Source organism: Netta rufina (assembly GCF_964035555.1).
Source record: "Netta rufina genome assembly, chromosome: 3".
NCBI classification, from domain to species: domain Eukaryota; kingdom Metazoa; phylum Chordata; class Aves; order Anseriformes; family Anatidae; genus Netta; species Netta rufina.
In genome coordinates, this window is record NC_140125.1 from 50114176 (window position 1) to 50126651 (window position 12476).

At 40.7% G+C, this 12476-nt stretch overlaps 1 protein-coding gene across 4 annotated transcripts in view; it reads right to left on the reverse strand.

Moving 5' to 3' along the window:
* Positions 1-286: 286 nt before the first annotated feature.
* MAP3K4 (mitogen-activated protein kinase kinase kinase 4) overlaps positions 287-12476 on the reverse strand; it is a 72221-nt gene continuing 60031 nt past the window's right edge. For 3 of the 4 annotated variants that reach the window (XM_084284953.1, XM_084284952.1, XM_084284951.1), the window contains 6 exons: positions 10205-10321; positions 8684-8843; positions 2651-2773; positions 1984-2090; positions 1622-1801; positions 287-838 (listed from right to left, as the gene is read on the reverse strand). In XM_084284953.1, coding sequence (XP_084141079.1) covers positions 818-838; positions 1622-1801; positions 1984-2090; positions 2651-2773; positions 8684-8843; positions 10205-10321 — 708 coding nt within the window. In that variant the 3' untranslated portion in view covers positions 287-817. Of the gene's footprint in view, positions 839-1621; positions 1802-1983; positions 2091-2650; positions 2774-8683; positions 8844-10204; positions 10322-12476 lie in introns of those variants that run through there. The other variant, XR_014618330.1, reaches the window with a different exon arrangement.

Sequence of the window (12476 nt, forward strand, 5' to 3'; positions counted from 1 at the left end):
CAGCCCTTACCACTATCCCTTATATAATAGGTAGCATGGGGAATTGGACATCACCTTCCTTCCTCAGTAGTGAGGCAAGGGGGCACCTTCATTCTGTTATCCCTTGTGCAATGCAGAACGCTTCTTACGCTTCTTGTACTTTACAAAGCATTGATTATAGCAATATACGAGACCCTTAGTCCTGTTAGGTTAGCACTGCAGTCTTAGCAGTTTAAGAAAGAAAAAAGTTTAAAAAGTGACCCACAACCCCTAGTTACTTTCAGAAGAAAAACCCTTCACCAACAACTCCTAAAATAAACCATTTATTGAGAAAAAACCTTTTTTTAAAATTTCATTAATCAGCCTTGTGCATAACAAATCTGAAGCTTGCCAAAAACAAATAAACAAAAAACCAGTAAAAGTTCACAGTCAGTGCACTCAACAAACAGATTAAAAAACAAGGTCCATAACGCCTGATAACACTACAGCATTTTTCTGAACCTAAAGAGTTCAAAAATACTACATATTAACATTACAGTTCTCAATAAAATGAGAAACAGGAGAAAGAACAAAAAAAGATATGGTCCATATACAGTAGTAATGGCACTTTCACTGAAACATGCAGCTTCTTTCAACTTGCAGACACTGTCACAACTTGAGCAACATGTGCCAAGTAAAACATACAGGAGCAGCAGAAGAAGTGACGCCTGTCACTTGTGCAGTCTTCATAAGTTCAACTTCTATACTGTTCTCAGCATAGTCTTTATGTAAATATTACATACAGTAGTGATTAAAAGGTATTTTTGCCAGAATAAAAAAGGCCAGAGATTGAATAACTTCATTCTTCATCTGTGCAAACCTATGAAGGGAACAAAAGGCAATGAATTGTCTTTCTATTGCAGCAAAAAGATGACCATCAATTTCTTAAGCACCTTCATTGAACCTAAGGTTAACTGGACATCTCTTGACATCATTTAAGTTTTCTTTGTCCTTTATTATTATGATAACGAATTACAACTGTTCATATCTGACAGCATGCAACTCTTACATCCCTGAAGAAGTGTTCTGCCTCTGTGGTGGATGGGATTTAGCTACGGTTACTGCTATGCCTAAATTTGTTGCTTAAGAATAAGCAAATATTCACAACTAAGAATTAAACCAAAATTCATGCAAGAACTGCAACTTGTTACAGTAATGCCACAGTCAACAACAGTGTGAGCTTTACTGAAAAAAAAAAAAAAGGAAGAAAAGTAAATCCTTGTATGGAAGGATGATAAAGGATGTGCTTGTTTCATTTTTTTCCTATGGAGGGGACCACAATCTCTGCATTACATGCGCATACCTGGCCCCTCAGATGCAATTAGCTACCATTGAGATGGAGTTTGACAAATCTTTACTACAGATAATGCATCTTGCAACACATTGCATGGTGCACACCAGGTTCTTTTAGCCAAATGTTTGCAAGCAGCAATGTGTGTACCTGTTCAAAATTTCCAAGCCTTCCTTACTCTCTGTACAGCATCACTGTGTATCAGCCTCCCCCCACGATAGAAAGCCCTGGGGCACAGCTGCAAACGGCAAAGCCAGCTACGGCTGTTTGATTCCCACCTCCAGTCTTTGCAGCCAAAGCCGTGAGACAAACCTTGACAAAAGGATGGTCGAGGAGCTGGCTGGCTGTCCACCTCATCTTTGGGTCACTTTCCAGGCAGTGGCAAAGGAAGTCTTTCCCTTCTGGACTCACTTTGTCAGGAATTGGAGGTTTATGACCCATCCCCACTCTGTACATGATCTGGAAGTTGTGCTCATATTCGTGCCAAGGCCTCTGCAACAGGAAACAGAATTGCTAAGTGCAAGGTTTAGTGAGTAACTCACTGTGCAACAGAGCATATATGTCTGTACCCCAGGAATTTAAAAGACTCCCTGATACTTGTGGACTTACTGCTAGGAATGAAACCAGAACTTCTGGAGAAACTGATAACGACATTCAACAGGTGAAACACCTACCTTGCCAGTGACCATCTCTATAACAACACAGCCCAGGCTCCAGATGTCTGCTGCCCGTCCGTGCCCTTCTCCTTTAGCTCTAGTGATTACTTCTGGAGCCATGTAGGCTTTGAAACAACACATACAACGTCATTAGTTCATACAGCAGAAGGAACAGTATATACTTCAGTGATAAACTGGGCAAACCTAATGCTTTTAATACAACTGTATTTAATACATCTGTTGTGAATCACCACTTAGGTTTTCTTGCAAAGTTTTGTCTGGCTTTGGCTTCTTGTTCTTTAACACATTTTCAGTGTAGCTGTCTTTCAGCTTGAAAAATGGTGAAGTTCTGGTACAGTATGTGCTCTCACTTATTTTCCTTTTTTAAAACAATAGATTAACCAGGTGTTCAGTAAGAACAGTCCTGTTTCAGGAGGCTACAGAGAAAGGTAAAATCACAGATAACAAAAGCTCCAGAAGCTTTATAATTAACCAAACAAGTAACATTTTCCAGTTGCAACATTCACTGATTATTTTTGCCTTCCGGATGTAAAGCACAGCTAACCAGCCAAAGTAAAATGAAGTTTCCCTGAACCACATTGTTTTACCAGTCCAGACTTTTGACAGAGGCATTTTCTCTTATGGCAACTTTTGACAAGTTTCTGCCTAGCACGTGCTTCCTCACCTGCAGTACCCAAAGTGCTGTTCACTTCTCCAGGCATTGTCTGGGTGTTGTTCTTCAGTTTCACTGAGCAGCCAAAGTCTCCTAGTTTAATCAGTCCAGATGAGGTAAGAAAGATGTTGGCTCCTAGGAAACACAAAGAAAAACAGTACTGCTTGTTAAACCAGTGCTGAACTAAGGCATGAGGACTTCTCAACATGATGCACCACCGGAAGTTACACAGTAGGTAATAGCTGAGTTCACACTTGTATCTTTACCTGTGGATTAAGTGTGGAATATGACACCATTAGAGATGTACCCCATAGGGTATGTTACCATCAGCCAACTGGATTTTGATGGGTTTCAGTTAACACTAAGCATACTGGAACATGACAACAAGAAATGTTCAAAGCACAAAGCACTGTGGCAGGCAAACTCATCAGCTTTTCACATGTGCTCGTTATGAGAAAACTCCTCCAGAAATATATGAATTCCAGTGCTTATCCCTGTGAGTGTTGCACTGCAAAAAAACCACGTCCTTAATGAGCTTTGTGGCAGAGGCCATTGATGCGTACCTCCCAGTATCCATCTTTTCTGTTCTGCTGGGTCAAGACAGGTGATACAGTACAGCTAGGTCATCACAGCAGACGTAAAAGCTGAGCTTACAGCATTTGTTTATTACATATCCCACCAAATACTCACTCCTATTTAGCTCTACTTCCAGAATAATTTCTGGAGGAGGGCTACCATTACAGTATCCGGCTCTACTGCCAGCTTGCACCAGAAAAAATTCCCCTAGCACAGCTGAAATTCTCTGAGGGAAACCTGCAGCAGGCTTCAAGTTACCTGCTCTACACAACACTGCAAAATAAGCCAAGCGGTTTTGACAGCCAGTGGTCTCCTTTCGTTCAACATTCTGCCAAAACACAGGCAACAGAAAACAGAGCAGGAGCTCACTGTGCAGGTCAGGCCAAATCCTGGGTCCTGCAAGTGCCGCAGTGAGACCACAAGTAGGTTGCAAGTCACCTGGCAGAGATGCAGCTTGCGCTGTGATTTCTCTTACAGCAGGATGAATGCTATGCACAGAGCAAAACTGCCTGCGTACTCTGTGAGTAGGCAAACGCGAGGACTTCGTTACACACAGCATTTTCCCATGTCACATAAAAGATTCTTTAAAAAATGGCTCCTTTGAATATAACCTTTCAAAAGAAGTTTCTCACTTTTGTTCCACCTTCAACATGGGTCAGTGCAGGAATTGTTGGCTGTTCCTCCTTTCCATTATGTTCTCTTAATTAATGACTTTTTCCAGTTAGCTTGGCTGGGCACCTCCAAGATATTTTCAGAAAACAGAGTCCTTAAAAAGCTCAAGTCAATAAAGGCAGTGCAGGTCAATGATGCCAAAACTACCCAGTTCTCAAAGGACTTCCCTTTCAGCTATGAGAATGCTTGATAACAGAAGCGAAGTGTATGTAGTCCGAGAGGTGTTACACATAACTGCACTACAGGGAGGAGAGAAATCACTAACAGCAATAAACTCCAACCTTTGGTTACCATAAGCCTTTTAGAAGTTCTGGAAGGAGAATTAACTTTCAGTAAATACAACTCTTCTAGACATTGTGTCTGCACATTTTCCAGTCCTGGCATTCTCAAGATCAGAATTTGTTCTGCTGGCAAACCACAGAACCCAGCCAGGGACACAGATTTCCAGAGTCAACCTGGACCCTGCAATCACAGGTGCATGTAACACACACGTAGACGATCCATCAGCTCCTTGATCCGTCATCACACCAAAGCAGTACAAGAAGGCATCTCAATGGGACACTAAATATATAAGCACTGCAGTAGATGACTGACATTTATAGGTACTAGCAGCTTTTTCCTTCAAACAACTGCCCATAACTTGTCTTTTTTGGATGATTTTCAAGCAATTACTTAACATATAGCAAGTAGGTACACTTAGCCCCAAAGAGCATAGGAAAAAGAGGCATCACTAGCAAATATTTTACAAGGATGGTTTTGGAAACTTAGGTTCTGGTTCCCCAAGAAAGCAAGTTGCTTGAAAATTTCACGAAAGGCTACAGAGTAGCTTCTGAAGCTACTGAAGCGCGTGGAAAGGGACTGAGCTAATATCCAAGGTCTTTTGTTCTGACTGAATCTAAAGTTATTGAGATAACTTGGTTTAATGCAGTTTAGAACCAACTTGTAAGGCCTTTCAGTCCAAATCTGTCCTCCTACAAAAAAAAAAGGTAATGACAATTCTTAGCATAAAGTTTTCTGTGAAAGCTCCTGTGAATTAAGCCATTCGCCTGTGTTTTAGAGAACAATACCAAGCTCTAGCAGGAGTTTTTAGAAAAGGTCTCCTTATTAGAAGGAAATTCCACAGAATCCAGCAGGACCTGAGAAATAGAAAGGGAAAGAGAAGAACAGTACTTTGAGGATGCACGATCCTTTTTAGCCTTGACAGTTAGTATGATTGGAAACGTAACAAAATTCCTACCATATCTGCATGGTTAGTAAGAGAAATAAAACCAGAGACCATGGCTAAAACAACAAAAAGGCACAGCACCCCCAATCAGTGCCTTCTTTCCTCCACGTTCAGTATTGAAAGCAGCCCTACAGGATGTACTTGGTGGAGGGCAAGAGGTAGCAAAATACTGCTGCCATTTACACCACAAGACCTTTTGGGCAGACTGCAAACAGAGAGCAAATACCAGAAATGGTACTCTTGCTAGAGAGAACAACTGCTATGACCCAAGGTGTTTAAACTCAAGTTTAGTGCACAGTACCTCTGTGCCAAGACAGCCCCATGCTAACCCCAGGGCAAACTGACACTAGAGGGACATTCCAGAGATGCTGCTCTCAGTACTGGGAGTTCTCGGAGCAGAACCAAAATCCCCACGATGACTGTGGCACAACTCCACAAATGGGGGCAGCTCGTAGCCACTCCTCAGTACTTAAGCACTGCAACAGCCAAATTCATTTAAGAACCAACTTGGTTCAGGCCCAATGCGCTCTTCAATAATATGCGCTGCTCTCCCAAAGAGAAAGCACCAGGCGTGACCTTAGCGATTAATTCTTCTCAATTCAGCACTTTTGAGACCACATTTGGAGCGATGTGTATTGCTTCGGGGCTCCCCGGTACAAGACAGATGTTGATGCAGCAAGCCCAGCCCCGGGGCATCAAGATGGTCAGAGGGCTGCTACATGGGATGCGCAAAGAGGAGCTGAGAGGTGGGGTTGTTTAGCTTGAAGAGGAGGCTGGAGTGAAATTTATTGCTGTTTTCAACTGCGTAACCATATCATGAAGACGGAAACAGAATTTTCTTCAAAGACACACACTGAAAGGATCCGGGGCAATGGACACAAATAGCAATGCTTGCAAATTCCAGGGAAGTATCAGGAAAAGATTTTCACAATGGGAACAGCAGAGGGGCGCAGGGAAGAGGGAATGTTCCATCCCTGGAGATAAGCATAACTCAAATAGACAAGGTCCTGAGCAGTCTGATCTAATTTGACATTGGATCTGACATTGAGCTTGGCCCTGCTTTGAGCAGAGTACTCAACCAGAGATGTCCTGAGATTCTCTTCAGCATTAAATATTTCATCTTTCTCCATTATTCAGCAGACAGCTTTCTTGCAAAAAGAGAAGTTGTCATAACTGAGAGATCTGGTTTTAGCCAGAGGAGTTAAAATATAATAGGCAAGATAGAGTTTTTCTTTAAAAAAAAAGTATCCAAAAAAGACTTGATCACCTGCTACATTCTCCACCAGCTACTTAATACACGGATGCAGGCCAACTAAAAGCAGTGCAGTCAGCTGTAACCAATGCTACTCTTAGCTTTCTCTTGCAACCACAGGTTGAAGAAGGATTCCCAGCAGCTGTGTCTTGTTACAGCTTTTACACCTGCAAAACTGGATGCCACAACAGCGCCAGGAGGACAATGGTGGCACCTGTGGACACTACTAACCAAGTGACCTAAGTTTTGAGTGCAAGGTGCTTGCAAATGCCAACTGCAGGATACAGCTGTAAACAATTACTCTTAAGAATTGGTTGGTTAAAAGACGTTTAGATGTAGAGCTTAGGGAAATGGTTTAGTGGGGACTGTTAGCGTTAGGTCAGAGGTTGGACTCGATGACCTTGAGGTCTCTTCCAACCTAGAAAATTCTGTGATTCTGTGATTCTGTGTTATCTGATGCTGAACAAAACAGATCCATACTGATTTTTGGTAAACTGGCTATGAGAGATCTGGTATGATCTGTCAGTGAGATTCCCCTAGAAAAGCAGTTTTAACACAGTCTGAATGACATTTCGTCATTCTCCCCTATCAGAAAAATAAGAGCACTTGAGTATGTAAGAGAAAATCCAGCATTATGCTAAAAGTAAAAACAGAGTTTTCTTTACTGCTGTTAGCCTGAGAACTTGGGGATTCAACCTGAGCACAAAAAGAGACAGAGAGCAAGAGACATGCAATGTAACATCAGGCATCCTTTACAAAAACACCCTCTCCACAGTCTGTCTAAATTCTGTCATTAAGTTTAGGGAAGGTCTGTACACAGATGTGTTTGCAGCTACCCTGTCTGTAGCTGTTATTACTCCCAAGGACTACCCCAGCATTTGGTATGAGGAACCTGTTGTGACAGAAATGCCCTCAGATAACGCAGCATTACAGTCCTGTTAAACAGCTCTTCTGTGCACTTCTCTGATGAGAGGAAGACCTATTCAGAAACATATCCAGAAATCAGCAATGACATGGAGCAGCACAAAAGAAATCCCTATCAGTCAGCCTTGGATTTTGATCGCGAGCTTCCAGGAGAGTGCAATCCAGCTAAGCAGAACCTGGATATGGAATGATCACGTAAAGGGCAAGGAAGGCACTGTGAAAAGCACGGAGGGAAATCCACAACTGGAAAGAAACCTTTGGTCAGGAAGGAGAACCAGAGAAGGCAAGACTGCTGGGCAACGGGAGTGAGGGAAAGTGTTTTCTAAGAAAAAAAAAAAGCCAAAACTGACTCAAGAGTGGCCTACCTGGGTGGGAGGCCTCTGGATCGTAGATAGTTCTTTTCCCAAATGAGAAGCACGAGGCCAAAGGACCAAGAGCAACTGGGAACCTCCTACACTGCTGCGATGATTCAAAACCCTGTGAGCAAGAGGGACATAGAAACCCAGCATCGTTGGGTTGCACTGCCTTGTCATAAAATGAGCATAAAATGAGTGGGGCGTAGTGTGCATTGTTTCCCCTACCAACTGTTAAGTTTCTGCCATAGGTGAGCAAAATATGTCAGATTAAAAAAAAACAAAACACAAACAAGACAACTAGACATGGAGGATGTTCTTGGTAGGCTCAGGAAAAGAAAAATGAATGTGAAATGCAGACTGACACCGTGTGCCTTAAGCAAATGCCAAAAGCAACCACCCTTCAGTTACTGCAGTTCCAGTTTGCTCATTTTGTAAGCAAAAGCTGAGAGCCAGGCATGAGTAGATAAATGTATGGCAAAAAAAAAACAGAACACTGGTAAGTAGTTTTACCGTATCTATTTAACTCCTTTTACCAAGACTTTTATTGCTATGTGTACGCAAACATTTGTCTGAAAGCCTAAAACTCTTCCGCAAAATGGGAATCACAAGGAAAAGTTCTGCTGCAGCACTCTAGCACAGTACACTGCCTGTCAGCTCCCAAGGAAGCGCCATTGCTTCTTGCACAGATGAGAAAAACATTATTACATAATTCAGTGTTAGTGCTAGAAATACAAGGACCAAAATTTGAGTTTGGATGAACCCCCAACAATCCTAACAACCTCTACAAGAGCTATATAAATCATGGGCACAACTTATGAGTTTGCAATGCCATCTGTGAACATTTTTATGTTCTGCAGTTAAAAAGGAGTGTTTAACTAGCTGACAACTTGTAAATTGAAAATTGAAAAAGGTGTGAAAGATTTTATACTCAACTGTTGTATAGATAATGTGTGCTTAATCTGAAAAACATCCCCCATCCCTGCCCCACACCCTCATCTACAACACTGAAACAACAACATTACCTTTTTGGTTAACGTTACCTTTAATGTCTCGATGAACAATACCATGTTCATGTAGTACATTGATAGCAATCGTGATTTGCTTTGAGTAGAGCCTAATGACATGCTCCTGAAGGCCCAGTTTTGACACTTCCTCCAGAGTGCCCTCATCACAGTACTCCATGAAGATGTACATTTCTTCCTGTTGTGGGAACCAAACCGGATTTCATTGGTGTTAAAAAAAATTTTAACACTGAATTAGGACAAAGTTTTCCTTCCATCTTTCACTGTTTGTGAAAGAGCAAGTTCTAGAGGAGGTACCTTTTACCACAGAATATCTAGTTAATCATCTCTTCAGACCTCTATTCTCTTAGGCATGCTTCATCCTAATATTCTATTGCACAGCGATGGAAAATCTCTTTCACATGTCTATCCGTATCCTTTATGCAAACGACAGTATCCTTTATATGCAAATGACAGTATTTGGTGGTGTAATATATGTTACTTTGGAATCTACCAAACAGCACTTGGGAAATCTATGTAGATAAAGCGGAAATACTAAAAGAGGCTTTGCATATTTAGCAAGTTAAAAAGAGATTTCCCCCCCACCTTTTCCCAGTTCCTGCACTATCACATGCTGATTGCTTGGGGAAGGCAAGTTTTTTTTGTTGTTGTCTGTGCCTCAAACAAGCATGCCAACTCTAACTCATTTCAAGGAAAACTTTGGTTCTTGTTCCCTTTCTTTCTCTCTCTCCAAGCCCATTTTGGAAGTTTCAGCCAATTGCAGCCAGATTTAATACAAAAGATGGCAGACACTGAACTTTTAGAACTAGCCTGAGAAACCAATGACCCAGTGGCACAGACACCCAAAGTCGTGTCCCCGAGTAAAGAAATGCAGGCAGAAAGCAGCCTTTGTCCCCTTCCAAAACAGCAGAGGGTAAGCGAATCAACACATTCATACTGATCAAGTCAGTCAAGAGCACACACCACTTTCCAGCTAGGTACCCAGCATCCTGTTTCCTCCCAGGGAACAGGTAGAGAGATACAGGAAGGACCTGAGACTTGAGGGAGCTGGGGAGGAAGGGCATATGGAAATGAGAGTAAGAGAAAGTCAGGTATCTCTGCACACAGCTGTGGGATCCCACTCTGTAAGACAACCAGGCTTCGTTAGTTCTGCTGCCCAAGCAAGAAAACTCTGCTGCTAACACTGAAGAGTTTTAGACAGGCTGTCTAGTCTGTATCTGCATACAAAAATTATCAGTAAGTACAACATCTTTGCATTTGGAGCAGTCAAACAGAGTTGCAGCACATGATAGCTCCAGCATTACTCAATTCACTTACTGTGAACCTTCTCTGTTTATGTACCAGTTTCAACACATTTCTGCAAACTGTGTTTTAGAGAGGTCTCAACACTCATAGGAAAAAAGACTTGTAATTCACAGAAATATCCAGACAATTAAGTTACACGAGAGCGTTCTGAAGTGAAACCTCCAATGATCCAAAGCTTCTCAGAATTCTCTCCCAACCCTACACACAACCTCCCAGGAAGTGATGTTTGCTTACCCTATGGAGCTCCACGCCAAAATACCGAACCAGATTAGGGTGTTTGATGCCTTCAAAAATCTTCAGTTCATCAGCTGTTTCCTTGATGGTTTTGTGATCATTAGGTTGAAATCTTATCTACAAGAAAATTTTTCGTTATTTTGCTGCTATTAAGTTTCAAATTGCTAAGGAACAACAACAAAGACAAAAAAAAAAAGCAGGTAAAACCTTTTTTTTTTTTTCTTCTTTTTGAAACAGTATCATCACACAAAAAGTTACAGAATTCTACGCCTTCACCCCCAAAACTAACCAAAAAAGAACCCCAAATTGTTTTTGGAAAATCATACACACATGATGATTTATAAACTTGATAAGGTGAAAATATTGTTACTTAAACATCACAGATGTGGACACATATACATGTATCTTTTTGGAGCCTGCCTTCTAGCTTATACCTGGTAGGTAGATGCAATACAAGAGGATCTGAAAATAACATGAATGACAGCTGTCATTCAAGAAAGACTAATTGACAGGTATTTCATCAAATGAGACTAAGGGATTTTCTTTGAGGGTTTTCTTTACAAACATATGATCACGGAGGTTTTGATTAAAGGAAGAGGCTTTCATTAGTTCTCCTACAACATGCTGTGATGGGTTTTTCTTGGAGGAAAAAAAAAACAATCTTTTGGAAAACTGATTTAAGGTTTCCATTCAGACAAAGATAAGCAAAACGCTCAGTTTTTCAATTATGGGGGATGTTATTTTTACTATTCTGGTAGAAAGCAGAAATTTCATTAATTGAGTACAGGACAACTGCTAGAGAAATAAATGCACATATTTCACCTTTTTTTTGCTACGGTGTTATGATTGTTTTGTTCTGTACAATTCCAGTATATCAGTTGTACTCAAACAGTGATAAAATTAAAAACATGGAGATTATAAAAAACAAAAAAGGTGATCAATGACATTATTTTACATACCTCCTAACACTCCAAAGTTGCACTACCGTACATTTGTAGTAAACCTTTTCCACTATCATTTGTAGAGATATTGGTGACACTGTGGTTAAGACAGCAAAGTCTTGAAGAAATCCCAGAAGATGGGGAAATGTTTTCAATATTTTCAACCAGTTTAAAAACAAATGAAAAAACCTTCTCTTAAGATACCCCTAAGGAAACCCTGAAGAGCTTTTTCTTGGAAGTTGCAGTTTGCATTTAAGCCCACAATGGGGACAAAAAAGTGTTTCTCGGTGGAATACTTACAGCAAGTTGAAAAGTACTACAGCGTATTGTGTATTTAGCCTACTAAGGAAGTATCTGTCAAACAGGGTCCATTTAACTTATATCTATTTATAAAATCTCCCTAGTGAGAGCGCACACATGCTAATCTGCAAAAAGCACCTGCATCTAGAAGGCAACTTCGAATTCCAGACACGGAGAGCTACAAATAGTGGGAAAAATGTTACTTTGGCAGCAGCTAGAAAAAAACTTTTGAATGTTGGTATTACTTAGTCAATGAATGACTATTGTACAAGAAGTTAAGCACAATCCCAGCCTTGCTTTTCCATGCTTCTGTGAGCTCATATACATATTACGTATGTGGAGGAACTACCTCATCAAAATATAACTGCTCTAGCATCAAATGGGTGGCACAGTGACTGTTGTGAACGCTTGATGATCCTGGTAGTAAGATGTGGAAATGCAGTAAAATTAAACAGTACAAATATTTTAAAAACCAATGTGTTGTAAGGAAAAAAGGATCTCTACACCTACACAGCTTTACTCATTTCTATACAGAAAATTAGGTTTTCTGTACCGACCAGGTTAGTCAACAGTTTCGTGACTCAACCAAGCTCACTTAAACTACAGAGGCTGAAAAACATCTGATGTGGCACTTCCTATCTTTTTCTCTACAAAATGAGGAAAAAGAGAATTAAATGTGAGATGAAATACTGTAAAGTAAGACAATTTGTGTACCGTTTTTCTAATCAGAAAACTCCAGAATAGTTTAAGATCTCTTCACAGGCGTTCACACATACTAAGCAAGTACCCATTCAACATCCTTGTGAGATTACCCAGTATCCATTTTACATACTTCTACATTGAAACTTTTAAACTGAAAGAAAAAGCTTAAACAATTTGAGGAAGAACAAGTGATAATTAGCAGTTGTGGCTACATGAAGAAACAATTTGTCTTCCCATCCTTTTTGAGCTAGCTAACAACTATGTTCAGAAAACCTTAATGCCCAACAACTCATCTGTATGTGGTTTGGAAAAAAAGCAAGGGCAGCAAT